Raw genomic sequence first — 24,333 nt, forward strand, 5'->3', positions numbered from 1 at the left:
CCACTTGGGTGCTGACAGCATCTTCGGGATGTTGTTTACATCTCTCTGCCCACATTCATTTTTCTGCTTGGCCAAGTGTTTAGCAGAGCGTGTGTGCTAAAATCTATTCATATTATGTCCAATTTTTCTAAGAATCCTGGCAATTATCGATTCTCCTATTTTTAGGCCAGTTGGCTCCATCTGCTCTCCATCTTTTGGGAACCCTCAAAGTCCCTGTCTCCAGCTCTGAGGAAAGTTTCCCAGTTTCTGTGACCTGTTGGCCACTGCGGTGGGCGCCGGGGAGGGGTCTCAGGCGTCCCTAAGTCAGCAGAGGCCCCCAGCACGCCCCACTCCCAGGGAACCTGAGCTGCAGAGTTTCCCGCTGGCCGGGCACTCAGGACTCGTGGCCACACACCCCGCTGCCCACACCGCGTCCAGGCCAGGTGGCCAGGCTGCCAGCACGAGCTAGAGTGAGGCCGGCCTTTTACACAACATCTTTCACTTTCAGGGACTGGATTTTTCCCCCATTTCATATAAGCCAATGTGTTTGTCAAGAGAAAGTTAATTAAAAACATATTTTTCTAATTAAATGGTAGGCTGTGCTATGCAAACAGTAAGATTCTTGTTTGAGAGCAAACCGCCCCCCGCCCCCCGCCGTTTCCAGAGTTACCCTGGGAATTCAATAGATCAACAACGCAGACCCGAGCCCCAAGGTTAGGACACGCGCGAACACAGGCCCCGGGGGGCCTGTAGGCCGCTGGTGGCCCAGCCAGCGGGAGGCGCACGGCAGGGGGCCTGGCGCCCGCCCACTGGGAGAGGCCGCCCGAGGCTGTCCTCGGCCCAGAGCCAGGTCATGGCCTCAATGGCTCAGAGGGCTCACAGCAGCCTCCTGGCACCCAGGCGTGCCACGTCCACCAGCTCGCCACACGCCCTCCACACCCTCCGCTCTTTCACAGAGGGCTTGCCTCCAGGGCCTGAATCAGGCTTCCATCCAGCTTCTAGAAGCAAAGCGGGGAGCGGCCCGTCCTCCCGGGCCGGAGGTGCTGGCCCGCGCTGTGGCTGGAGTGGATTCCTAATGTTTGATCAAGAATGTCTGTGTTCCTTTAGGGTACCACACTTACCCGAGTGTTTTAATGTGTTAAATGTATTTTATTTTCATAAAATGAATTGATGAGCTTTCCATCTTTTTCTATCACCTGGAAGAGTCTAAACAGCCTCAGAGTTAAGCTTTCTTGAAAGGTTGTGTTGAACTTACCTGCAGGCTCCCTGCTGCTCCTGTCATCTTATAAACCATTTGAATTCCCTCTCCCAACTTTTCCTCCATTGGTCTGTTCCAGTTTTCCATCTCTTCTGGGGTCAGTTTTTGACATTTGGAAGTCACTCATCTCATATTTTTTAGTGCACCACCAGGGAGTCACTCTCATATTTAACCATTTTATTTACATGTGTTGTTGTTGTTCATTCACTAAGTCGTGTCTGACTCTTTGCGAACCCGTGGACTGCAACATGACAGGCCTCCCTGTCCATCACCGTCTGCTGGAGTTTGCTCAAACTCATGTCCATTGAGTCGGTGATGCCATCCAACCATCTCATCCTCTGTCATCCCCTTCTCCTCCTGCCCTCACTCTTTCCCAGCATCAGGGTCTTTTCAAATGAGTCAGCTCTTCACATCAAGTGGCCAAAATATTGGAGCTTTAACTTCAGCATCAGTCCTTCCAGTGAATATTCAGAGTTGATTTCCTTTAGGATGGACTGGTAGTTAGATTTAATTTATATCTATAGTTACATCTGTTTCTGTCCCTGATGTTAACAGATTTTCATTTGTTTCTCTTTAACTTGCCAGCAGTTCATCTGTTTTATTGGCCTTTTCAAAGAATTAACTTCTCTTTTCTCCCTTTTGTCTAGTTCATTCGTTTCCATTTTTATCCCTAATAACATCCTCTTTTTGTTGTTGTAACATTTCTGATTTCTTTGATTATGTAAGTGATGTATTTATGATTGGGCTTATTCTTTCAATAGTAAAAGTATTCAATATTAGTACATTTTCCTTCATCATAGTTTTCAATATGAATTCTTCCCCCCTCCCTTTCTTTTAAACCAATTTTTTAGGAGTTTCTGTCTTTATTTCTTCTTTCATTTAGAGGTTATTTATTAATGGAACAATAATTAAAGCTTGTGTCTCTTCTTGTCACTGTGCCTTATCTTACTGGAGAGAAAGCTGGCTCTGGGCAGTTCCGAGCTTTTGATCGGCTTCCAGATAGCTGTTTGCCTACGCGCCTGCTCTCTTGGTGGTTGATTTTGGTTGTTTGTTTGTTCATTCAGTTTTGTCTACTTGTTTGTGGTACATTTGGAGGGGAACTGGACAAGTTGATAGCAGTTTACAGAGAAGAGATGTTTGAGATTTTCCAGGGGATTTTGAAAGAGAATAAGAAAATTGACTGTAACAGTAGTGTGGTCAAAGCAGCAGAGGTTGGCGTGAGGGTGGACAAAGAGGCAAGCAGGGCAGAGTCCGGACGCTTCCAACTGCCAGTAACCTGGAGCAGACCTGGGCTCCTGTCGGGGCCGCTGAGGCCCACCGTGTAAAGAGAAGGGCTCTGGCCCCTTACACATGAGCACTTCCCAGTGATGGTTCTGTCCCAGGACTGCCTCCAGGCTCCCAGAGGGCAGGACCAGGCGGCTGTACCTGCCGCCCATGCCCACCTACACCGGGCGCTGGCCAACCGATGAACAGACCAATCCATGTCAACAGTGGATGAGAAGGTTGAGGACCTGGATCCAAGAGCTCAGAGGGACGGGCTGGGGGTGGCTCTGCTCTTGTGCGACAGGCCGGGTGACGAGTGTCACCCTCGTCTGCAGTGCTGGTGCCTGAGGCCTTTCCACCTCTATGACCCCCATGTTCCAGCAGCCCTCATATGAGGGGGTCCCCACACTTCTCCCATCCTTCCCTTGGTCCCAACAGGAACTCCATGAGGTCGCATCACCCCCATCCACAGAAGGGAAGCCAAGGCTAGGAGCTGGTCCAAGGGTGCACACGGAGCCCCAGTCCCTTCCTCACACCCAGGCGCTGCTGGAGCGGGCGGTCAAGCCTGGGCAGGAGGGCTGGGCGGCGTGCCTGCCTGCGGCTGCACCCCACTCTGAGCACCGCGGGCTCGGCCAGCCCCCACCTGTCTCAGGATCAGGGCCCAGAACCAGAGCCACCCAAGGAGGAGCCCGACTCAGCGGGGCTCAGGGTGACGCTCATGAAGGGCGCCTGTGCCGTGAGCACTGCAATCACTCCATTTACCGGACCCGTACACGCCACGTCAGCACAAGAGTAGTGTAATGCTCCACAGCAGCGCCTGGGCCTCCCTAAAAGACCGTGAAGTGGTTAAGCCACATTTGAGGGAAACTTCTGCTTTTCTACTGGAAAATGTATACAAACAGAAAACTGTCATTTCCAAAATTACAAAGAAGGGTAAAACTTCAATCTTAGGTACAAGCGTTGCACTCCTTCCTTTAGTTAAAGTTCTAAATTGTCAGATCTCCAAAAATCCATGCAGGGTCACCCCGCCTGCCCCTTCCTCGCCCAGCCTGGGAGGGGACCCCAGTCACGGCCCTGCCCTCCCCTGAGCCCGTCCTCCTCCCGCGTTCAGTGAAAACTGACCGGGAGAGGCTGTGAGAGCCCTTAGTCACCAGGCTCCTCGTGAACGACGAGTCTGCTGCCTGAGAACCTGTAACCCGAGGGCTGAGCCCGGTGGGTCACAGGGGTCCCTGCTTCAGGTCCCCTCTGTGGCTCTGTGCCCCCCACACCCAACCCTTCCGTCGGCCACTGTCTGTCTCCCCTCCCTCAGCCAGGTTTCTGGAAGGGCTGCCCCACTCCTGTCCCCAGACCTTCAGCGCCCCAACCTCCGCCGCCTCACACACACAGACCACCAGCAACCTGGTCCCGTCCAGAGAGTCCTTTGGGGCCTGATTCCCGGCCTCTGGAGCATCCCGCACAAGGGGCCCACCTGTTGCTCCCGACCTGCGCCAGCTCGCTGAGCCTCCCGGCGCTGTGTCTCCTCTTTCTCTCTGCTCTAAAGTCCATTTGCCACCCGCTCCCAGCCCGAGCCACCGCGGGCTCCCTGTGAACAATCTCGGGGAGCCCAGTTCGCCTCCCTCGGCCCCTCACCTCGGCCTTCCGGCTCAGCCACCCACAATAGGACACCATGCGTTCCCAGAGGCCCGGGCCCACTGCGCCATCTCCAGCCCCGGACACAGGGCGCCATCGCCTCTCACCAAGGCTCCAAGCCGGGTGGGGGGCGGGGGGCTCGTGGCCCTGGGCTGTCAGGCTAGGAACGCACTGGGCAGCACCAGGCTCAGGCTGAGGAGGAAGCCCCAGTGTCCCCGGAGCACGCGGCGAGCCCCGAGGAAACGGGCCACACGTGGTGGGCATGGGGCCGAGCCCCACAGGCCCTGCGAGCTTCTGAGGGCTATTGGGGTCTTTAGTCCAAGGGCTGGGAGCGGGGCAGGGACGACAGGCGCGTCTTCCGAGGCCATTCTGACCGCAGTGGGGAAGTGCCTTTGCCCACACCAGGCCAATAAGACCTGCTTCTATAACTCTCCCCACCCGAGCAAGGGGCTCTGGAGGAGCCACTCGCCTGCCTGGAATGCAGGGGCCCAAAGCCTGAGGGTACTCGGGAGCCCCTGCGGAAGGGGAGGGGCCCCAGGGGGCACGGTCCTGCCTTCCTTCGGAATTATTCCCTCGGTGTGATGGGACATCCAGGGAGATGCTGGGGGCTGGCATCAGGCATCCAGCCCCCAGGAGACAGCGGGGTAAACCCAGGCGGGAGGGGCGCGCGGGGAGTCAGGAGCCTGAGGTTGGCTGCTCCACTGCGGGCGCCCCGACGAGGACGGAGGGTGGACAGAGGACATGCAGCTTCAGGGAGGATCATGAGCCGGGCCAGGGGCCCAGCCTCAGGCCAGAGCGCCTGGTGCACGCGGTGCCTGCGCTCAGTCCAGGCGCTCGGCCCGGCGGCAGGGAGAGCGCGGTGCGCGGCGCGTACAGGAGCGTCTTGCGGGAGGGGCGGCCGCGCTGCGCCCCGGGCGGCCCGCCTGCAGGGGGAGCTCGCGGCGCGCCGGGCGCGGCCCCGGAAATTGGGGGGAGTGGGGTGGAGGCGGGGGTCTCTGGAGAGGTGGGGGTGGGGAGACAGGGAATGAGGAGTGCAGGGGCTGGGTCGGGGGAGGCACGGGCTTGGATGGGCTTCCTTTTCTCAACCCGCCAGTGGGGGCTACGCCTGCCCCGGGCCTGTCCGCCTACCGTCAAGCTCAGCATCAGCCCAGGGCTGGCAGGTCCCCCGTGGGCCTCCCCGCCCCTCTGCAGTGTGACCCCAGCCCTACCTTTGCTGTCCGCGGGGAAGCTCCGCAGTCATGGCAATCACCCCCCATCCCACGTGGTTCCCGCGGCAGAAGCGCCGGTGCTGCCTGCAGCTGTGTGGCCCTGGCACGCCGCCCACCCCTGGAACCCGAGCCCCCTGGAGGGGTGTGTCCTGCCGCCCTGGTGCCCGGAAGTGTGGGCACCGATGACCGGGTGCAGCCACTGCCCCCTGTCGCTGCGCTGGCCCTGGGCAGAGAAGGGAGGGTTTGTCCCTCATGAAGGTCCAGGTGATGGTGTCCAGCCAGGGCCTCTCAGAGGGGGGCATAGGGTCCAGTGTTACATGGCTCAACCCCTGGACTTTGTGGGGGCCCCCACAGGCCCGGTGGATTCCTGAGCTTGTCAGGGGCCGCTTGCCCCGCGGGGTCCTGCACAGACCGGTTCCACGCTGTGGAGGGGCTTGTCTGGGTATCCTGGGCCAAGGGCAGAAGCACCCAGGCACACAGAGGCCAGGCTTGGCCGAATCAGCATGTAGTTGCGGCCACTGGGATGAGTGAGAAGCTGACCGTGCCCGAGGCTCTTAGACTTGGAAGGACAAAGATGGGGTGGGGGCCATGTGGACAGGAACACGGAGTGAGGGGGGCTGGCTCAGGGTGGGAGGAGAGGCAGAGCCGCCATCACAGCAGGGCAGGATAGGGTGTCCATGAGCAGAACCAGGGGCAGCGGGGGTCCCCGCAGGGGCTGATGACTGCCTGTGCCCCCCTGCTGACGAGGAGGGTGGGCTCCGGAGCAGACTGGCCCTCGAGCCCCAAGGGAGGACAGAGAGAGGCCCCACCGGCAGGGCGCTGCTGGGCCTGGAGCCTCCAGGAGGACATCTGCCCCGCTCGTGTGTCCCCAGGCGCGCGTGGACACATGTTCTGGGCCTTCCCCGGCCACCCGGGGCACGCTGTCCAGCTGAGGTGGGCTCGGAGGCAGGAGGGCGTTCCAGAGGGACGGGCCAGTAGGGCGGCAGTGGGAGGTGGGGACCCTAGGGACAGAATTGGGGTCGGGATGGAGGCTCAGGGGCCAGCAGATCAGGACGGTCACCGAAAGCCAGCAGCCGGCCTGTCCACACAAGGCCACTTGCCGTCCCGCAGAAGAGGGTTGGCCAGCCGGGCCCGGTCAGCAGGACCCGGTGCTGAGCTGGGGAAGTCGAGGGCTCTGTGGCCGCTCAGGGTGGGCGGCCTGGGGGGGCCGGGGGGCCCAGATGGCACCGCCCCGGGCAGCAGCCCCGGAGCCCGGGGGGAGGGGAGGAGCAGCTAATGAGTTCCAGGAGGTCAGCTGTGAGGGGCCCGAAGCCCATAAACCCTTTACTGGTGTCTCAGGAGGGGAAACCCGGATGCAGCCGTTTATTTATTTTGGATTTCACTTTTCTCTCCTCTTTTTAACATGCGCATCCAGGAGTGTAACTGGAGTTTTAAAGAAACAGGACTTCCTTTTGCAGCGGAGGGGGACTCTTGGCTTCCCTCAGTCCTGAAGAAGAAAGGACCCTTTGCTGCTGCAGCACGGCCCCCGGCCCTCTGCCCTCCAGACCCGCCTGCCTTGTCCCAGGGCCCCCAGAGGCCAGGCTTGTCCAGTCTGAGGACGGGAGGAGGGGGGGTGGCGGTGGGGGTGGGGGGGAGGGGCGGGTCGAGGGGGCTCAGAAGCAGGGACCGGCCGGGCGGCCCCTGACCACTGCCCCACCCGGCCCAGAGCCGGAGTAGTGGAGGCGGGTCCTGCTCGGGGCCTAGGTTCCAGCTGCTTCCTCCAAAGGGACCATCCCCACGGGGGCAAAAGGAGCCCCTCAACCTTCCCGCAAAGACCTCCCGTTCCTTCATGACCGAGCATCTACCCCAGCTCTTGCGTGCCTCTCTGTGGGGCGTGGCGGGGGTGGGGCCAGGAAGGGCTGTGCCCAACGAGGGCAGTTTCCAGGCAGGCAGACTATGGGCACAGTGGGCCCGGGGGCTGAGTGTCGAGGTGGGTGTGGGTCCCGGAAGCTGGGTCTGTCTCGTGTGTGAGTTCACACATGGGACAGACAGGCTGGATCTCTCCAGTACAGAACAGTGCGGAGACAAAGCCCCAGACAGCAAGGGGCTCCGCCAGGGAGACCCCTCAGTCTCAGGGTTCCATGGGCCCTGCGGGAGTTGGGGGGACAGTCAAGGACCTGTAAGCCAGTGCATGGGCCAGAAGAGGGGGCAGTGTGGGAGACACAGGTCAGGTAGGCCTGCAGGCAGGTCTGGGGGTTGCTCCGTGTGTATTGGGGGAGCCTGCCCTTTCCCCACTGACAGCCCCCCTGTCACCAGACAGGGCATTGGCAAGTAGGGGAGGGCCAAGCCTCAGCTCGTGATGCCTGTGGGACCCACAGTCCAGCCAAGTGGAGAGGAGAACACCATTAAAGCAGATGCAAGGCTTCCTTTGGAGGCCTGTGGGTGGGATTCCAGCCCAGACAAGGCCCAGAGGTCAAACGTGTGTACAAAACCCCGAGCCCACCTGCCGGTCCAGGCGAGGGCCTGGACCCCCACAGAGGGCAGCGGAGCCACCTGGATGCCCTGGGCCTCTATGCAGCCCAGCCCGGGGTGGGCAGTGAGGCACCTGGGGTTTCCCCCAGGTCCACATGGCAGAGCTGGAGTACACCCAGCAGCTCCAGGAGCTGGCCATCTGGCACCAGCGACCCCAGGCTGCGGAGACCGAGCACCTGCACAGGGCCCAGCGTCCCGAGAGAGGGCCCACCAGCGGCAGGCAAGGGTGCTGGAGGGGCAGGTGGGCTGGCAGGGGTGCACAGGGAAGGTGGGGCCTGTGCCCGCCCAGCCTCAACCTGAGGTCCTCCAGGCCACCCCGGGGCCCCCACTCTGTCCTCCCGTCACCCCACACTCACTGAGGGGCGGAGGCAGGTCACTGCCGTCTCCGTGCCGCCGTCGTCCCCTATCAGGAGGGGTGGGGACAGTCCCGGAGTCAGAGGTCGCTGGGTGTGAAGTGTCCAGACGCGCCTGGCACAGTGCACCGTGGCAGCTCCAGAGTCGGGGACAGGTCAGCAGTGTGTGCAGGGGACGGGGTGGGCACAAAGCAGGACAGAGCCTTGAGCATGTAACTCTGCCCCCCACACATGCACGCACACGCACATGCACACATGCATGCACACACATACACATGTATGTGCACACGCATGTGTGCACACAAACATGCACACGCACGCACACGCACGCACACACACATGCTGACTGGGGCTGCCCCATGGGCTCCAAGCTCTCAGATACCAGGGAGCCACCTGGTCAAAACCCCAATTTCCCAGACAAGGAACCTGAGGGCCCAGACACATAGTAAAGCCTGTGCCCCCCGACAGTGTCCCTCCAGGCCACGTGGGTTCGGTTCCCCAGCTGCTGGGGTGGGTGGTCACCTCAGTCCCGAAGACGTGGTGGTGGTGGCCATGATCACAGGTAGGACCGAGCACCCGTGGGCTGCTGGTACGTCTGCCCGTCTGCCTGGAGTCTCTCTGCAGGCACACCCCTCTCCAGGAGTGGGGGAGCATGGCCTCCCAGTCCTTCCGGTCACGGTGCTCAGCCACGAGGCCCGCCCGCCCTCCTGAGCTCCTGCCTGTCCCCAGGTGGCCGGCCGGAGGGAGCCGCTGGACCGGGACGTGCGGTGGCGGCGAGCCTGCCTCCGCCGGGCCTTCCGGGCCAAGAAGTGAAGCCGGCTCCCAAGCCCAGGTGGCCGGGCTGCTCCAGCCCTGACCAGCAGGCAGCAGAACCACTGCTCAGCGGGGCCCCGAGCTCGAGGGGCGCCCTGGAGTCAGCAGCGCCCTCTGACCCTTGACCTCCAAGCTCCTGCGGCCCTCAGGACCCCAGGCTCTCTCTGGCGGGCGTGGACTGAGCTCTGGGCCCTGCTCTATGACGCACCCCCCCACCCAGCTGCATGGGGGCCTCCCTGTGGCCCGCGTCCGACCTGGCACCGGGCGGGTGTGCTGACCGGGCCAGGCCCCGGCAGGCCAACTTCCGCCCCGCGGGCTGCATTCCGTGCCCTCAGCTCTGTAAACACAGGGAAACACGTGGAGAACATTTCCACCAACTGGAGCCAAAAACATAATGTCCTGCAAGGCCCAGCCACCACCTCCCCGCGCCCAGAGGCGGCCCGACTCCGACTCCAGGAACTGCGGGGCCGTCACGGTGGCAGGTGGCTGGAAGTGACTCAGAGTCCGGTCCCCGTGACTCCCTGGCCGTGAGAGGCATTGGGGTGTAAAAGTTAGAGTTGTTAGAGAACCACCCGATTTCCCAGCCCATAAACGCTGGGAAAATTCCTGCGGGAATCCAGCCCTGGTTGCCACGGAGACTGAGGCAGCCATCTTAGGCTGGGGCGGTTCACCTGTTAGCATTTTTCTCTTTTCCCATGAACACGGGTCAGGGTGATCTAGTTCCGCTCCAAACAGCCTCTGGTTTTGTAAGTGACATGTTGACAACATCTGTGGGCGCCAGCTAGCCCAGGACATTCCTCGAGCACAGGTGCCAGCCGCACCCTGTCCGGGCTCCCGGCGGGTGAGAGGGCTGAAGCTGGCAGAGCCCCCCCACCCCCATCATGTGAGCTGTGGCCCAAGCGTGTGACACCAGCCATCTGTCTGCTGCAACACAGACCCAGCCTGTACCACAGGCTGTCCCGCCAGAGCCTCCTCTCGGGTGGAACTTAGTCATGGGGTGGCCGTATGTTGTAAACTGTGCAAAAGCAGTGTCTAGAGAGAGGTCCCAAACACGCTCCATTCCACCTGTCAGGTCTGTCCGATTATTGGTGGCTGTGTTGAGAAGGATTCTGAAGTTCGGTCCAGGCTCAGAGGGGAAGAGTGTTCAGTTTAGTTCAGTCACTCAGTCGTGTCCCACTCTTTGCAACCCCATGGACTGCAGCACGCCAGGCTTCCCTGTCCATCACCAACTCCCGGAGTGCAGTGAAGAGTGTGGTGACCCACTAGCAGCGATGCTCCAGGCAAACAAGGCGTTAGTGGTGGTAGACGCACCCAGACGGCCACCAGCTGCAGCGGCCGGTTAGAGAACAAAGAGCAACCCAGAGACACTGCCGCCCAGGCGACCACTGGAGAGCATCGTACAGACAGGAGGAGAAGGCCATGAGACAGTGTGTGACACTCGGGGACGCGGCAGTCCACTCCCTGTGGAGAAGGGGCCCGGGGGGCAGCGGGTGGAGAGGAAGGAGTGGGCAGCCAGAGACTGGAGTCGGCGTCGACGCTCTCCTCTCTGCGGGCCTGGCCACTCGGTGTCACACATCTGGGACCAAAGCTCCCTGTGCAGAGGAGGTGCTCAGTGGACACCCACGGATGACAGAGGAACATAGCCCAGATGCAGGAGGGGTCGGAGAGATCTCTCAGCACTGACCTGCGAGCCACCTGGGATTGGACCGACGTTCTGGTGATTCCTGGACCCGCCTTGCCTGGCTGCTCCCGGGAGACCTTATGTGCCTGGGACCCTCTAGGATTCGTTATATTTCAGTGAAAGTTCAACCAATGGAGGAGACACTATTTTTACTTGTTCAACATAAAGTTGTAGGAGACACTATTCTTACTTTTCAACGTAAAGTTGTATGTTTAGGTAAAAGGATTTTTCTAATGGAAGTAAACTTTTCTTAAACATTGCCAGTGGTGAGCGCGTAGCTTCTGTGGGAAAGTCTGATGGTCACCGCACCCATGATGGCCGTGCACCCGGGACCCAGGCCCCCAGCTGTGCCCCATGCACCAGCTGCCCCAGCCAGGCTTTCAGTGTCGTGACCACACCCGGCGGGCCTCCCCAGGAGCGGGACCCTGCCTGCCCTCCAGGCTCTGTGAGCTCCTGACCTCATTCCTGGAGCAGGTAAGGGTCTCCCTGCGGTGTCACCTATGTGGAAGCCCCATGGCTCTGGGGAGAAGGAGAGAGAGTTGGGGATGCAGCCCCCCAGCTTCTGCCACTAGCAGCCCTGCTGGGGCCCCTGCCCCCGCCCTGCAGGGACCAGCCCGCCTGGCCAGGTTCCAGTGGGGGAACACGCCCCATCTTGGCCGGCACGGGGTCCTGGGGTGTCCTGAATCCGGCTTGGGGCTCCCCATCTAAATTGCACACACACTCAGGCCCTAAATTAAAATGTCACAGGCCTGTTGGGGAGGCTCAGGTTTCCCGGTCGCAAAACACGGGCCTGCTTGATAAAACGATTTTGGTTTTGATAAATGTGGACTTTCTGTGGCAAAGACAAAGGCACCCTTGAGTACAGAGGGGAACCTGAAACAGCACATTGCTAAAAAGTATTTCCTGATAATATTTTTAGCACCTGGAAAAAAGATTTTTTTTTTCTCTTTTTCGCCTGTGGAGTGTGTGTGTGTAGGTCTGTGTTTGAAATGTAATGCCCAGCATGGTGGAGCCTCCTGTTAACTCCCAGTCTCCCAAAAGGGACTACACACGGCCCAGGGCGAGGGCCCTGGAGGGTCAGCAGGCCTGTGCCTGGGAAGCACAGCCTTGCGGGGGTCTGCCTGCCGCTGGCCCCACCCAGACCGGGCGCACCAGCTCTCCAGGGCGGCCCAGGCCTGGGCGTCTAACAACGTGTGGAGAGGACTGCCTTGGGAGGTGGGTGGAGACCCCGTCTGGGCCAGCTGCTCCCACCGACCCTGGAGAAACAGTGCTTCCTGGGCGCATCTGCTGAGCACCACTATGTGTGGCCTGCCCCCCCATAGGCGCCCAGGTGAACCCAAAACTTAGCCCGGAAGTGAGCCTTTGCTAGGGTCCCCGGCCTCCCCCCCAGAGCAGGAAGTGCAGTGGGGGGAGGGGCTCCCCATGCAGCCCCTGCAGGAGGTGGGCAGGTCCAGCAGGGGTTGAAGCTCAGCCTGGACGTCCCCCACCCGGCTGGTACCGGCTGAGAAGTTCTGCCCCGCCTCCCTGTCAGGGCGGGGCCACCAGCCCTCCCTGAGGAAACAAACAGGAGCGGGCTTTCCGCTGGGCTCCGAACCCACAGCTGGCAGATGCTGCCCGGTTCCCACCGAAAGCCCACATTGAAAAAGCACGTCCTCCTGGGCTCCCACCACAGGGACCAGCCTTCTGGCCCCTCTGCCGTCCAGCGACCCTGTGGCGGCCGTGTCCTGCCCCTTCCCGGCCTTCGCCAGTGAGGCTCAGGAGCGACCCTCCTTCCGTCCAAGGAGGGCGAGGCTGCCACACCCCTCCCCTGACCTTGGCCATGACCTCTCTGCTGCTGGGCTCTGGGCTTCCCCCACCTCCCCACGCTGCATTTGAGCCTACGGAGTGCCAGGGAGAGGTTCATGGAAATGCCCATGTGTGCCGGGGTGTGTGTGTGTATGTGGGTGTGTGTGCACATGTGTGTGTGGGGTGTGTAGGGTGTGTGTGTGCTTGTGTGTCTGTGTGTGTGCCAGGGTGCATGTGTGTGTGTCTGTATAAGTGTGTGTGTCAGTGTGTATGTGTGTGTGTATATGTGTGTGTGTGTGGGTGTGCTGGGATGCGTGCACGTGTGTATGTGGATGTGTGTGCTGGCATACATGTGTGTGTGCAAGCATGTGGGGGGGGAGTGTGTGCTGGGGTGCGCATGTGTATGTATGTGTGTGTTTGATGGTATGTGTGTGTGTGCTGGGATGCATGTGTGTGTGCATGTGTGTATACATGTGTGTGTGCTGGCGTGCATGTGTGTGTGTGTGTATTTGTGCCAGTGTGTGTGTGTGCTGGTATATGTGTGCGTGTGTGTACACACGAGCGTTCCCCCACCCCCGGCTCCCGCTGAGAGCCGTGTGAAATTGGAAATCTGTTCCCAGGGCAGATCCTGCAGTTAGATGTCATCTCTGAATTTCTCCCACAAACATGGGCAGCGTTAACCTTTCTCATCCTTCCTTTCTTGGAGCCACAGTTGTCCTGCTGCCCTGCGGATCTCCAAGGCAGGAGCCTGACCCAGAGCCGGCCCTCACACAGCTGAGCAGGGTGGGGCTACAGTGGCACTGGAGGGACGGTCCCTCTCAGGGTGGTGCCAGTAGGGGGTCAGCCTCAACAGTGGGAGCCTCCTGAAACTCGGCACCTGGCCCTGATACCAGCCTGGAGGGCACGAGCAACACAGGGGTGATGTGTAAACCTGTGACCCCCAGTCATACGCTCACACACACAGGACCCCTCCACTAGCTCTTAAAAGTCACATTTAGTGTGTCTTGCTCTGATTGCAAAGCAATGCATGCTTATTGAAGACATTTGAGAAAAGACAGAGAAGCGCGAAGCCAAGTGTAAAACGGCCCAGCCAGTGAGAGCTGCTGCCCCTGCTGCTCTCTGCTCATCTCTGAGCCGCGCACCCTGGTCTTCAGGGGCCCCGGGCTTGGCTCGTGGTCACGCATCAGCCCACACCAGCGCCCGCCAGCGGGGAGGGGGGCGGTGCTGTGCTTGGGCCCTGAGCCGGGGCCACAGATGTCCCGTGGGAACAAATACTCAGGGTCTGATTCTCAGGGCAGTGGGCCTGGCGGCGGGAGGAGGGCCAGGGTGGCCACAGACTGGAGACAGAATCGCAGCTGTGGGCCCTCCAGGTCCTGCCCCTGCCCACAGGCCAGTGTGGACCAGCCACCCTGGAAGAGGGCTGCTCTCCCCAGGTTTCACCCCGGACTCCCCTGCTGTGACGTTTCCTTAGGTCCCTAAACCACCTCCACCAGGATTCTCCTGACGAGGCCACGCAGGGTGGAAACTTCTCTTCATGCCCTGCATTCGCCCAGGCCAGGTCCTCCGCTCATAAAACCGGATGGCAAGCCTCAGGGCTGGGGCGCATGGTGGAGCATGAGGCCAGCCTCTGGCTGCCTCCGGAGGAGCCCATGCAGGCGCTGCCAGTCAGGGCGGCCCCTGATCCCCTGCACTCTGGCAGGAGTGTGGCCAGGTCTCCTGGGGGGCAGGGGCCTGAAAAGGCCACCCCGGGGGAAACCTACGCCCCGGGCCCAGTAACTCATGCAGGCCTGAGGGTCTGTTCCAGGACCGCTTTGTGGACAAGGCGCTTCCTCTGGGCTGGCCCCACGCGGGCGGCAGGGGACCCACGGAGGAGGAAGGGGTGGGCCGCTCTGGGGGCGCTGGGCGAGGGCTGGGCCCGCTGCCCGGCCTGACGCTTTAAGAGCCGCCTAATTTGCATGGCCCGGCCCCGGCCCCGCCCAGGCCCAAATGACCGCCCGGCTGGATATTTAAATCGCGGCCACAGGGGCGGGTCCAGCCTCCAGCGCGGTCCCGCCCGGCGCTTTCCTCCGAAAGAGGCGACCCGAGCGCGGCTTGGCAGGGCGGGCGCGACCCGGGAGTCCACCTACCTACGGCGCGGCCGCGCTGCACGCACGCCCGCCCGGCCCTGCGGGTCACTCCCCACCGCGGCCTCGCTCCGGCCCGCGCTGACCGCAAAGCCCCGTTCCGTCTCCCTGCGTCCCCGCCTCGTCGCCTCTCTGTCCCCGCTGTGTCTTCGCTGGGTCCCCGCTCCGTCCCTCCCCGTCCCCGCTCCGTCCCCGCTGTGTCCGGCTCGCGTCCCCGCTGTGTGTGTCCCCGCTCCGTCCCCGCCCGCCGACCCCCGGCGATGCCGCGCGGCGCCACCTGGGCGCTGCTCTTGGCCGCGGCCCTGGGGCTCGGGGCGCGCGGGGCGCGCGGCGCGGTGGCCCTAGCCGACTTCTACCCGTTCGGCGCGGAGCGCGGCGACGCGGTCACCCCCAAGCAGGACGACGGCGGCTCTGGGCTTCGGCCACTCTCCGTGCCCTTCCCGTTCTTCGGAGCCGAGCACTCCGGCCTCTACGTGAGTAACCCGAGCCCGCGGGGGGCGCCAGGGAGGGCGCTGCGCCCCGGCCGCTGCCCGCCGCCCCGACTCCCGCCGCCCCGACTCCCGCCGCAGCCAGCAACTTGGCACCGCGGCGGCCAGAGGTGGAGTGAGGACAGCGCTTCCTCCTCCGGCGGCCAAGGCCGGACAGCGGCCGAGGGATCGGCGGGCGGGGCGGGGATGCGAGCTCCGGCCGGCCACCTGGGCCCCGCCGCTGCCCCTTTCCCTGCCCGCCCGCCCGCCTGGGGCTGGGGTCGCGGGCCGACCCTGCTCAGCGTGGGCCGTCGGCCGTCCTGCGTCCTTCACCGACAGCGCTGCGGCAGCTGGCCGGTGGATACTGCATTTCCCAGTGGGGCGCGCCCCCCTTTCAGCTCCTCGCTTGGCTGCCAAGGTCCCAGCCCCTCTGAGGACCACACGGGCCCCGCGCGCGCTTGGCACCTGAGGCCCACTGCCCCAAGGCTGGGGCCTGCCGGGACCTTCAGGGGCGCTGTGGGGAACCTGGCAGGCTGGTCCTTTTTGAGCCCCCGGTCCCTCTCTTGGGCCTGAGGGACCACTCAAGCCCGGACCTTTACACCAGATGCCCGGAGGGAGCGCAGGAGAGTGGGGGCGGCTAGAGACAAGAACAGCACCTCCGTTGGGGGGGCGGGGGGGCGGGCGGGGGCCCAGGCCACCGAAGAAATGAAATGTTGTGCCTCACGGCTGCATCTGCATCGAGCATTCACTCAGGGGGCCATGCACCGGCGCCCCACTGTCCCCCAAATCCTGGCTGGAAAAGTGCTGGGTGGGGCTGAAGTCCTGTAACCTCCCTCCCCGGCACCCGCCCGCCCCTTCCAGCACCCCCTCCACCGCCAGTCCCCTGTCACTCACCCCCATCATCAGCTCCCCGCCCCGTCACTCACCCCCATCAGCACCGCCCCTCTTGACCCCAGCTCAGCCCACATCCCCTCTTCCTCTCCCGCCTTGGCGCTCCGACGCTGCGGGTGGGAGGGGACAGCCATTCTCTCGGGGCCACTCACTGAACGTCCCTCTGGGCCCTGCCTTGGACAGAGGGGCCGGGCTGACTTCCGGAAGTACGGCGTGGGCGGGCAGAGCTGGGCTCTGGGTCTCTGGGAGCCAGGGAGGCCCGCACACCCTAGAAGTGGGAAAACCCATGCTGGCACCCTCTTTCCAGAGCATTCTGTCCAAGTGCTCCTTGAGCACGCCGGCCAGGCTCAGCTGTCTCGCTCCAAGTCACAGGTGAAAACATGATTAAAACAGTTGACCCTCTTAACCGCCTCACCAAAAACACCACCCCTACCAGAACACCTGGGAGAAAGGGCTCTGAAGGGGAGAGCTCTGCTAGCAAGACCCGTGGGTTCACGAGAAACCAGCACTGTGGTTCATAAAAAAATACGTGTCTCCAGAGGCGCTCTCTCCCAAAACTGACGTGACCCAACACCCGCCGTGGGGACAGAGAGCCCGCTTCATGATGTCTCCGCTCAGCGGGGAAGACAGTCGGATTCTCGAGGACACCATGCCTGAAATAACTGCCCGCGCCCCGTGACTAAGCAGGGAGTGGGGCAGAGGGTTAGAACTGAGGGCAGAGAAGGGAAGGGACAGGAAGCGAAGGGGTTTATTCCGAAGCAAGTAGGTCAGACTGCTGCCTCCGAGAGGACCTCTCCCGGTCAGCCCCCAGCTGTGATCCTTGTCCAGCCTGGCAGCGGCCAGCCCCCAGGCCAGGTGCTGCACGGGGCTGAGGGAGAGCCCTCCAGGGCTGGGCCCCGCCCCCTGGCCTCTGCCCCCTCATCCCCAGCCAGTGCTCCGCAAAGAGCCAGTTTGTGGAGTGGGAGGACGCATGGGTGGGTGAAGGCAGGTCCCAGCCCCTGATGCTGCCCAGAAAGCTGACCTGGCTTTCTGCTGAGAAATGGACCCAGTGCTGCTGCATGCTGAGTGGCCCCCTTCTAGAAAGCCCCCTCATCTTGCCACAGCAGCTGTAGGCGGTAGTTGTCAGGCTCTGAGAACTGTCGAGAGTCCCTTCTCAACACAGACCAGGCCAGCACTGCCGGCAGGCATGGTGGTGGCACCCACCCCGCGGAGGGGAGCCCTCCTCGCCAGGAGCTGGACAAGCAGCCGTGCCGTGGCCTGCCAGCCTGGCCGAGGGGCAGGCTCCACCAAGGCGGCGTGAGGGCCAAGGTGCCGGCAGAGGGCCCGGTGGCGGCCGGAGGCCCCGCGCCCCTGTAGAAGCCACCAGGTGCAGCCCCCTGAAGGCCGCAGAGGGACATCTTGTCTCATCTGGCATCAGGCACCCAATGGCACCTCAGGCAGCAATTCTTTTCCTTCCCCCAGGAGGGAGTGCCAGGCGGGCAGCGTCCGTGAAGGTGCTGGGCACCCTGGGAGGGCCCACAGTCTGCTACCAGGGTGCGCTGGCTGAGATGTTGGATGTGGGGTCTGTGGCCATGTCTCTAAGACTGAGCTGTTGGGGGTGATGCCCGAGGTGGTACACCCCCCCTTGGTGTGCCCCCCGCCCACCCCCCAGAAGCTCTTCCAGCCCCTGCTGGCCGCTCACCCGTGGAGCTGTGACCCCCTTGACTACTGAACACAGGTCTTCCCCGTCCTGGTCTCTGGGGCACCCCGGTGCCAGTCCCCGGGGGCCAACCCTGGGTGGGAACTGGAGCATGTGGGTGAGGCGGGCAGTGAGCCCTGTGAGCCCCAGGCAAGTCCTGCTGGCCGTCAACCTGGCCTGTGCCCTGGCTGGTGCCCCAGGAACGGCTGGCTCCACACCTGGCATCTGCTGGCCCGCTGGCAGCCCCACCTGGGGCGCAGTCCCACCCAGCCTCCCCCAGACCACCCACCCAGGGGAGGGGCTTCCGCTGAGAGCTTGGTCCCCCGGCTCTGCAGGCCTGTCCTGCTGGTGCAGGCATCCACCTGGTCCTGTCACGGCGTCTGCCCACCAAACATCTGCAAGAGCCACCCTGACCCCTGGATGAAACCAGTGAGACAGAGGCAGGGCTGGCAGCCGAGCTCTGCTTTGAAACGCATGAGCCCCTGGTGGGCAGGGAGGGTCCCGGCCGGGCCCCTGCCCGTGCTCCCTTCTTGCTGGTGCCTGGGGAGGATGGGAAGCAGGCAGGGGTCGAAGGAGCGAGCGTCCTGGGACGGCCTGGTGACTCCACTCTGCACCAGGACCGCCAGAGGGCCACTGCACACACGCGTTTGTCTTTGCACACTGTGACGGGGGCGTGCATGGAGGTGTGTGGGGACATCAGTGCACTGAGGGGAGTGCAGGCAGCCATGACCCCCTGGCCACTCACAGGCCCAGCGCCCGGATCCCAGCTCCCAGACACCTGCAGGAAAAGATGGAAACTAATCTGGGAAATCTCGCTCCAGAAAGGAGGCGCGTGACCCACGGATGATCAGGACGCGGTGACAGGGCACAGAGGCTGTCGGCCGGGGGCTCTCGGCGGCCACAGGGGACAAGTGGGGCGTTAAAACAGCGGGAGTGACAGACTTGAGTCCGTTAAGGAAGGAGAAGTCGGTGGGTTTACACCGACGTGAGTAAACACACGATGTGGCGTGTAAACGGAGGACACTCTGCGTGCCCAGCGCTGGGTCGCCGTGCGTGTCCTCAGCAGGGAACGTCCTTGCAGGGGGATGGACACACCATCGGCTTCATGGGGTGAAGGCCATCACTGCTGCAAGCGCCTTTCATGGTTCAGGAAACACCTGTCTGTGCAGCAGGAGAGAGAACACGGCCAAGCAGGCAGGGCAGAATCCTAGCGTTTGCTGAGTGTGGATCCAAAGTGTGAGGCGTGTCTTGTAGGTTTCCTATAAGTCTGACTTTCTACCAGACACCTCGTTCCCCTGCGGAAGGCCTTCCCATGAGAACCCCAGAGCCCTGGGCACATACCTCGCCACCCTCACTGGGAGGCAAGCCTGCCTGGCTGGGGAGAGCACAGGTGGCCCTGTCCCAGCTCCCGGGGTCTGTGATGCTAGAAGCAGCCAGCTGGCCACACTGCGCCCCAGAAAACCCACCATTCACTCACTACGGACTTGTCGCTGATTCACTTTTATGTGTTCATCTCGAAACCTTGATACAGCCCCAGCGCTGAGTCAAGGAGGGGACACAAACCAGCCGCAGTGTTAATTTTCAGTTTTAAAATAACCTTTGCCGCGTTTGTTCACGGTGCTCGCCCAGCCTTGGAGGAGAGTTAGCTCCTAGAAGCAGCCTTGTAAATGTCGGTTGTTCATCTTCTCATCTTCGGGACAATACACCCCAATTCCATCATTCCGAAACAAGCACACTAAGTGTTTTGGCAAAATCCCTCCTGATGTGTTGTCAAATGTATTTGGGGCTGCCTATCATACAAGTTCCCATTCTGCACACTTCTTTTAGTGTTACACCATGAGCATTTTCCAGTGCCTTAAATTTGCTGTGAAAACCTGCTTCTGCTGACAGTATAATATTCCATCCTGTGGCTATGAGTGCTAAGTTACAGCTCTTTGCGACCCTATAGACTGTAGGCCCCCAGGCTCCTCTGTCCATGGAATTCTCCAGGCAAAAATACTAGAGTGGGTTGCCATGCCCTCCTCCAGGGGGTCTTCCCAACCCAGGGATCAAACCCACGTCTCTTATGTCTCCTGCACTGGCAGACAGGATTGTTACCACTAGCACCACTGACAGTAATTCTTTTAACCAGTTACAAGCTGTGGACTGTGTGGGTGGCCTCACTGTTTCCTGGGATGCTCTAGTGCACATCCAGCTTACACACACCTTTGTCCAGGTCTCTTGTTCTTTCCTTTTCATACAACAAGTTCCTCATCCACACCCTCCTCTGGGGTGAAGGGGGCTCATCGCCTGAACTGAGTCAGCCTGGAGGGCACTGCTTCTGGTCCCCCAGCTTCCAGGCCACACAGGGCACCTGTGGTCCAGCTGACGATGGTGTGGGGGCAGTGGGCAGGCCCCGGGACAGAAGAAGCGAGAGGACACCGCTCCTGTAGCTCTGAGACTGGGCGGCTGCCCAGCTGGACAACCCCCATACCTCCTGCGCAGGGGGCCCAGCCTCAGCACCTCAGGGTCTGTAACTAGTCCTCTACAAACTGGCCATGTCTTTCACGAAACGTCCACTGTGTGTGAAGCAGTGCTCTGCTCCCAGCCCCAGGACTCCGTCTGAGTGCCAGGGGCTGAGTCCAGGGCCACAGGAGGGGCACGCTGTCCTCTGAGCTGCTCCAGGGTCTGGGTCTGGAGCCAGACACGCCCCCTTGGGCCCTCAAACATTCCCTGCCACCTGCTCCTGGCTGCGGGGGCAATGCATAGGCAGCCCAGAGGCCTGCTGGAGGTGGGGGCTGGGATCCCAGAGGAGTGACTGCTGTCCCAAGTGCGCCTGGCAGGGCGTGGGAGCAGAGACACTGGGTCTGCACTTGGAGGCAACACGTGGGGGTGGGGGCCACAGAGCTCAGGGCAGCAAAGTCAGGCTGTGCTGCGTGCAGGCTGCTGTCCCTGTGGTGTCCAGGGCCCCCGGGGACTTGGGATCTTGTCCTGGGGGACACCTGGCTGAGGGATGACAGGTGAGGGAAGAAGGTGGCTTTACTGGGGGGGAGGGGAGCAGGAGCTGTGGTCTGCTGGGGGGCGTGGGGGGTGGGGAGCGGTGAGGACTGCTGGAGGCTCAGGACAGGGCCTGGCCCTCCTGGAGAGGCCGCCCGGGTGGAGGGGCTCAAAGGCCTGGGCTCAGGGCCACAGGCAGGGCCACGAGGCCCGGGAGGAGACCAAAGGGTAGTCACGGGGAGGCCCTGCCTGGACAGTGGAGGAGGGGCAGGGCGTGCAGCCCAGGAGGGCCTGGGGGAGGGCTGTCCTCCAACCCACCCTCTGGGGAACTCTCTCCAACCCCCCACCCACCACAGGCCCTGACGCCAGCCCTCTGCCCACCCCCAGGCCTCACCCTGGTACCATGGCAGCAGCTCCGGCCCCCTCAGGCCGCTCTGGCACTCCTGTGGCCAGGAGAGGCCCGCCCGGCACACGGGGTGCTGAGGGAGGGCCAGCCTCTTCTCTGCGGGCTCTGGTAGCCAGGGCCCCACCTTGCCCAGAGCCCTGGGCCCGGCCCACAGTTGTCCTGTGAACAGGACCCCAGTCCCCAGCTGTGCTTGTGGAAGGAATCCTGGTTCCCCAGAAAGCTGCCAGGAAATAAAAGACATGCCTACATTTTTGAAAACAAGCTTATAAAAGGCCTTGGGGCTTTATTGTTTTATTTCTGGCGGAGACGTCAAAGCAGGAACCGAGGCCCCGCCCTCTGTGATCTGATGTTTGCAGAGCTGGGTGCTGCAGCCTCGGGACCCCCGCTCCCCTCCAGGCCGGCCCGCCCAGCCCAGAGCAGCCCCTACCCAGCAAGGGTGGCTCCAGCCAGCCCCAAACTGCCCAGCTCAGGGACCAGCCAGACACACGTCTCACACTTCCAGCTGCAAGTGGCCTGAGAGAGTCTCCAGGACATTTCCACTCCTTCCCCACTTTATCCAAGTCGGAAATGCCACCAGGCGGTCTCTGCACTTTCTCCTGGGTCGGGGAGGGCCAGCCCTGCTGTCAGTCCCCTTCCTGGCCACAAACACCCCCAGTCAAGGGCAGGCCTCCTCCACACCCCACGGGCCACCTTCCTGCTGCACATGGCCCTGGGTCTGTCCCAAGGGACCGGCAACTCCCCCCACCAAGATCCTCGCCTGCCCGGGTCCTAGGGGAGGAGTCAGCACCTGCGGCTGCTCGCCCCACGTGGTCCGCTCCATCCACACCGCCTTAACGGGGCAGCCTTGGAGCGAGCCCCACCCCGGGGGGCCAGTGCTTAGACCCCAGGAGAGGAGGACCCTACTGTGGGCAAGCACAGCAAAGCCAGCACTGCCCCCAAGGCCTGCCTGGGCTTGGGAAGACTGGAGGGTGGCCACGGGGAGGCCCTGGACGTCAGGAACTGCAGGGAAGTGGGGGGCAGGAGGGGCTTCGGAGCCAAAGTCCTGCAGGCCGCTCCCAAGTGTCCTGCTCCCTTTCTGCCTCGGGGGTCTCCCTGCCTTTCTGCCAGCACCCCAAGGTGGGGGGAGCGGGCAGACCGCCAACCCCGCTGGCTTCAGGCCCTGAGAGACAGTGGGTACAGGACCCCGGCAAACGGCCAGGCCCATGCTGGGTTTCTGATCCATCAGCGACTGAGGCGGTGCGGGCCCTCGCAGGGGGTCCTGGTCGCATCCTTTCTCCTGTTTTTCTGTCTCTGCTGTGTGTTTCACCAAGTGCTAGCGCAAGTAGGAAAATAAGACTGACATCTTGTGGAGGTTGTACTTGCAGGTCCCTGAGGGGAGCAAACACAGGGTGGGGGTGGACTGGGGCTCCCACAGGGGCCCCCACACCCCCGGGCCCTGCCCCGCCCGGGGGTGTTCTTCTGTGGACAAAGGAAGTCTGAGGACTGCCCTGTCCAGGTGGGAGCGCTGGCCAGCGGCTTGGCCGCTCAGCACGGGGCCCGCGCCTCCCCACCGCGGTCCCGGCCCTGCTGGGCCCTGGCAGCGGAACAGGGCCGGCTTGTTCTGCCTCCTTCCTGGCCCACACCCCGTAGGGAGGGCGGCAGCCATCTGAGGCGGGCCCGAGAGGGAGCCGGAGGCGGCCAAGTGCTGGCGGGCAGGCCGGAGGCCTCTGCACACGCCGCACGCACCTGAGCCCGGGCTTCAAAGGCAGGAAGGAGACTAGGCGGAGCGTCGGCGGAGCCCCGCGGCCGGGCCAGCTGCGAGGGGTGCCGGATGCGGGCCGGGCGGGCGGGCAGGTCCTCCGGCAGGTGGCCCAACCCCGGGACCCTGCGGCCGCCTCCTGTCCTCCTAACTGCGTCCCCCTGCAGCGCGGCTCCTCACCCTCCACTCCGTTAACGTACACCCAGGCTCAGAGCCCGGACCCGCCCCAACGCGGGCTCTGAGCGCAGGCCCCGCCAGCCAGCCACGCCCATGCGCCACGCCACGCCCCTACGCTCTCCACGCCCTCCAAGACCACGCCCTTCATATTCGCCCCGCCCACCCGCACACTCGCCCTGACCACGCCCCCGCATCCCTGCTGAGGTCGTAGTCCTGCACCTGCCTTTCTCCAACTTGTTTAGGTTCCTCCATCCATATTCTGTCTACCTATTTACAATTAAAATACATTCAAGCTACTGCACAATTGCACTCACCTCACACGCTAGCAAAGTAATTCTCAAAATTATCCAAGCCAGGCTTCAACAGTACGTGAACCAAGAACTTCCAAATGTTCAAGCTGGATTTAGAAAAGGAAGAGGGACCAAAGAGCAAATTGCCAAAATCCGTTGGATCATAGAAAAAGCAAGAGAGTTCCAGAAAAACATCTACTTCTGGTTCATTGACTACCCTAAAGCCTTTGACTGTGTGGATCACAACAAACTGTGGGAAATCCTTCAAGAGATGGGAATACCAGACCACCTGACCTACCTCCTAAGAAATCTATATGCAGGTTAAGAAGCAACAGTTGGAATAGGACATGGAACAACAGACTGGTTCCAAATCGGGAAAGGAGTACACCAAGGCTGTATAGTCTCACCCTACTTGTTTAACTTAACTTTAACATCATGCGAAATGCCGGGCTGGAGGAAGCGCAAGCTGGAATCAAGATTGTTGGGAGAAATATCAATAACCTCAGATATGCAAATGACACCACCCTTAATGGCAGAAAGCAAAGAATAACTAAAGAACCTCTTGATGAAAGTGAAAGAGGAGACTGAAAAAGTTGACTTAAAATTCAATATTCAAAAAACGAAGATTGTGGCATCCAGTCCCATCACTTCATGGCAAATAGATGGGGAAGCAATGGAAACAGTGAGAGACTTTATTTTCTTGAGCTCCAAAACCACTGCAGATGGTGACTGCAGCCATGAAAATAAAAGATGCTTGCTCCTTGGAAGAAAAGCTATGGCCAACCTAGACAGCATATTAAAAAGCAGAGACATTACTTTGTTCACAAAAGTCTGACTAGTCAAAGCTATGGTTTTTCCAGTAGTCATGTATGGATATGAGAGTTGGACTATAAAGCAGGCTGAGCACCGGAGAATTGATGCTTTTGAACTGTGGTGTTGGAGAAGACTCTTGAGAGTCCCTTGAACAGCAAGGAGATCAAACCAGTCAATCCTAAAGGAAACCAGTCCTGAATATTCATTGGAAGGACTGATGCTGAAGCTGAAGTTCAAATACTTTGGTCATCTGATGCGAAGAACTGACTCATTGGAAAAGACCTGAAGTCAGGA

At 61.5% G+C, this 24,333-nt stretch overlaps 2 protein-coding genes across 3 annotated transcripts in view; both read left to right on the top strand.

The window, feature by feature from the left end:
- The first annotated feature begins 7,023 nt into the window (after positions 1-7,023).
- Positions 7,024-11,190, top strand: LOC122437331. The gene is made up of 2 exons (XM_043462202.1): positions 7,024-8,456; positions 8,505-11,190. The coding sequence occupies exons 1-2, from the start codon at positions 7,676-7,678 to the stop codon at positions 8,645-8,647; spliced, it is 924 nt and encodes a 307-aa protein (XP_043318137.1). The 5' UTR covers positions 7,024-7,675; the 3' UTR covers positions 8,648-11,190.
- Positions 11,191-14,498: 3,308 nt separating this feature from the next.
- The window catches only part of SNED1 (sushi, nidogen and EGF like domains 1), a 73,276-nt gene continuing 63,441 nt past the window's right edge, over positions 14,499-24,333 (top strand). For both annotated transcript variants that reach the window (XM_043462203.1, XM_043462204.1), the window contains exon 1: positions 14,499-15,076. In XM_043462203.1, coding sequence (XP_043318138.1) covers positions 14,864-15,076 — 213 coding nt within the window. In that variant the 5' untranslated portion in view covers positions 14,499-14,863. The remainder of the gene's footprint in view (positions 15,077-24,333) is intronic.

This window comes from Cervus canadensis, chromosome 2 (assembly GCF_019320065.1).
Source record: "Cervus canadensis isolate Bull #8, Minnesota chromosome 2, ASM1932006v1, whole genome shotgun sequence".
Lineage (NCBI taxonomy): Eukaryota > Metazoa > Chordata > Mammalia > Artiodactyla > Cervidae > Cervus > Cervus canadensis.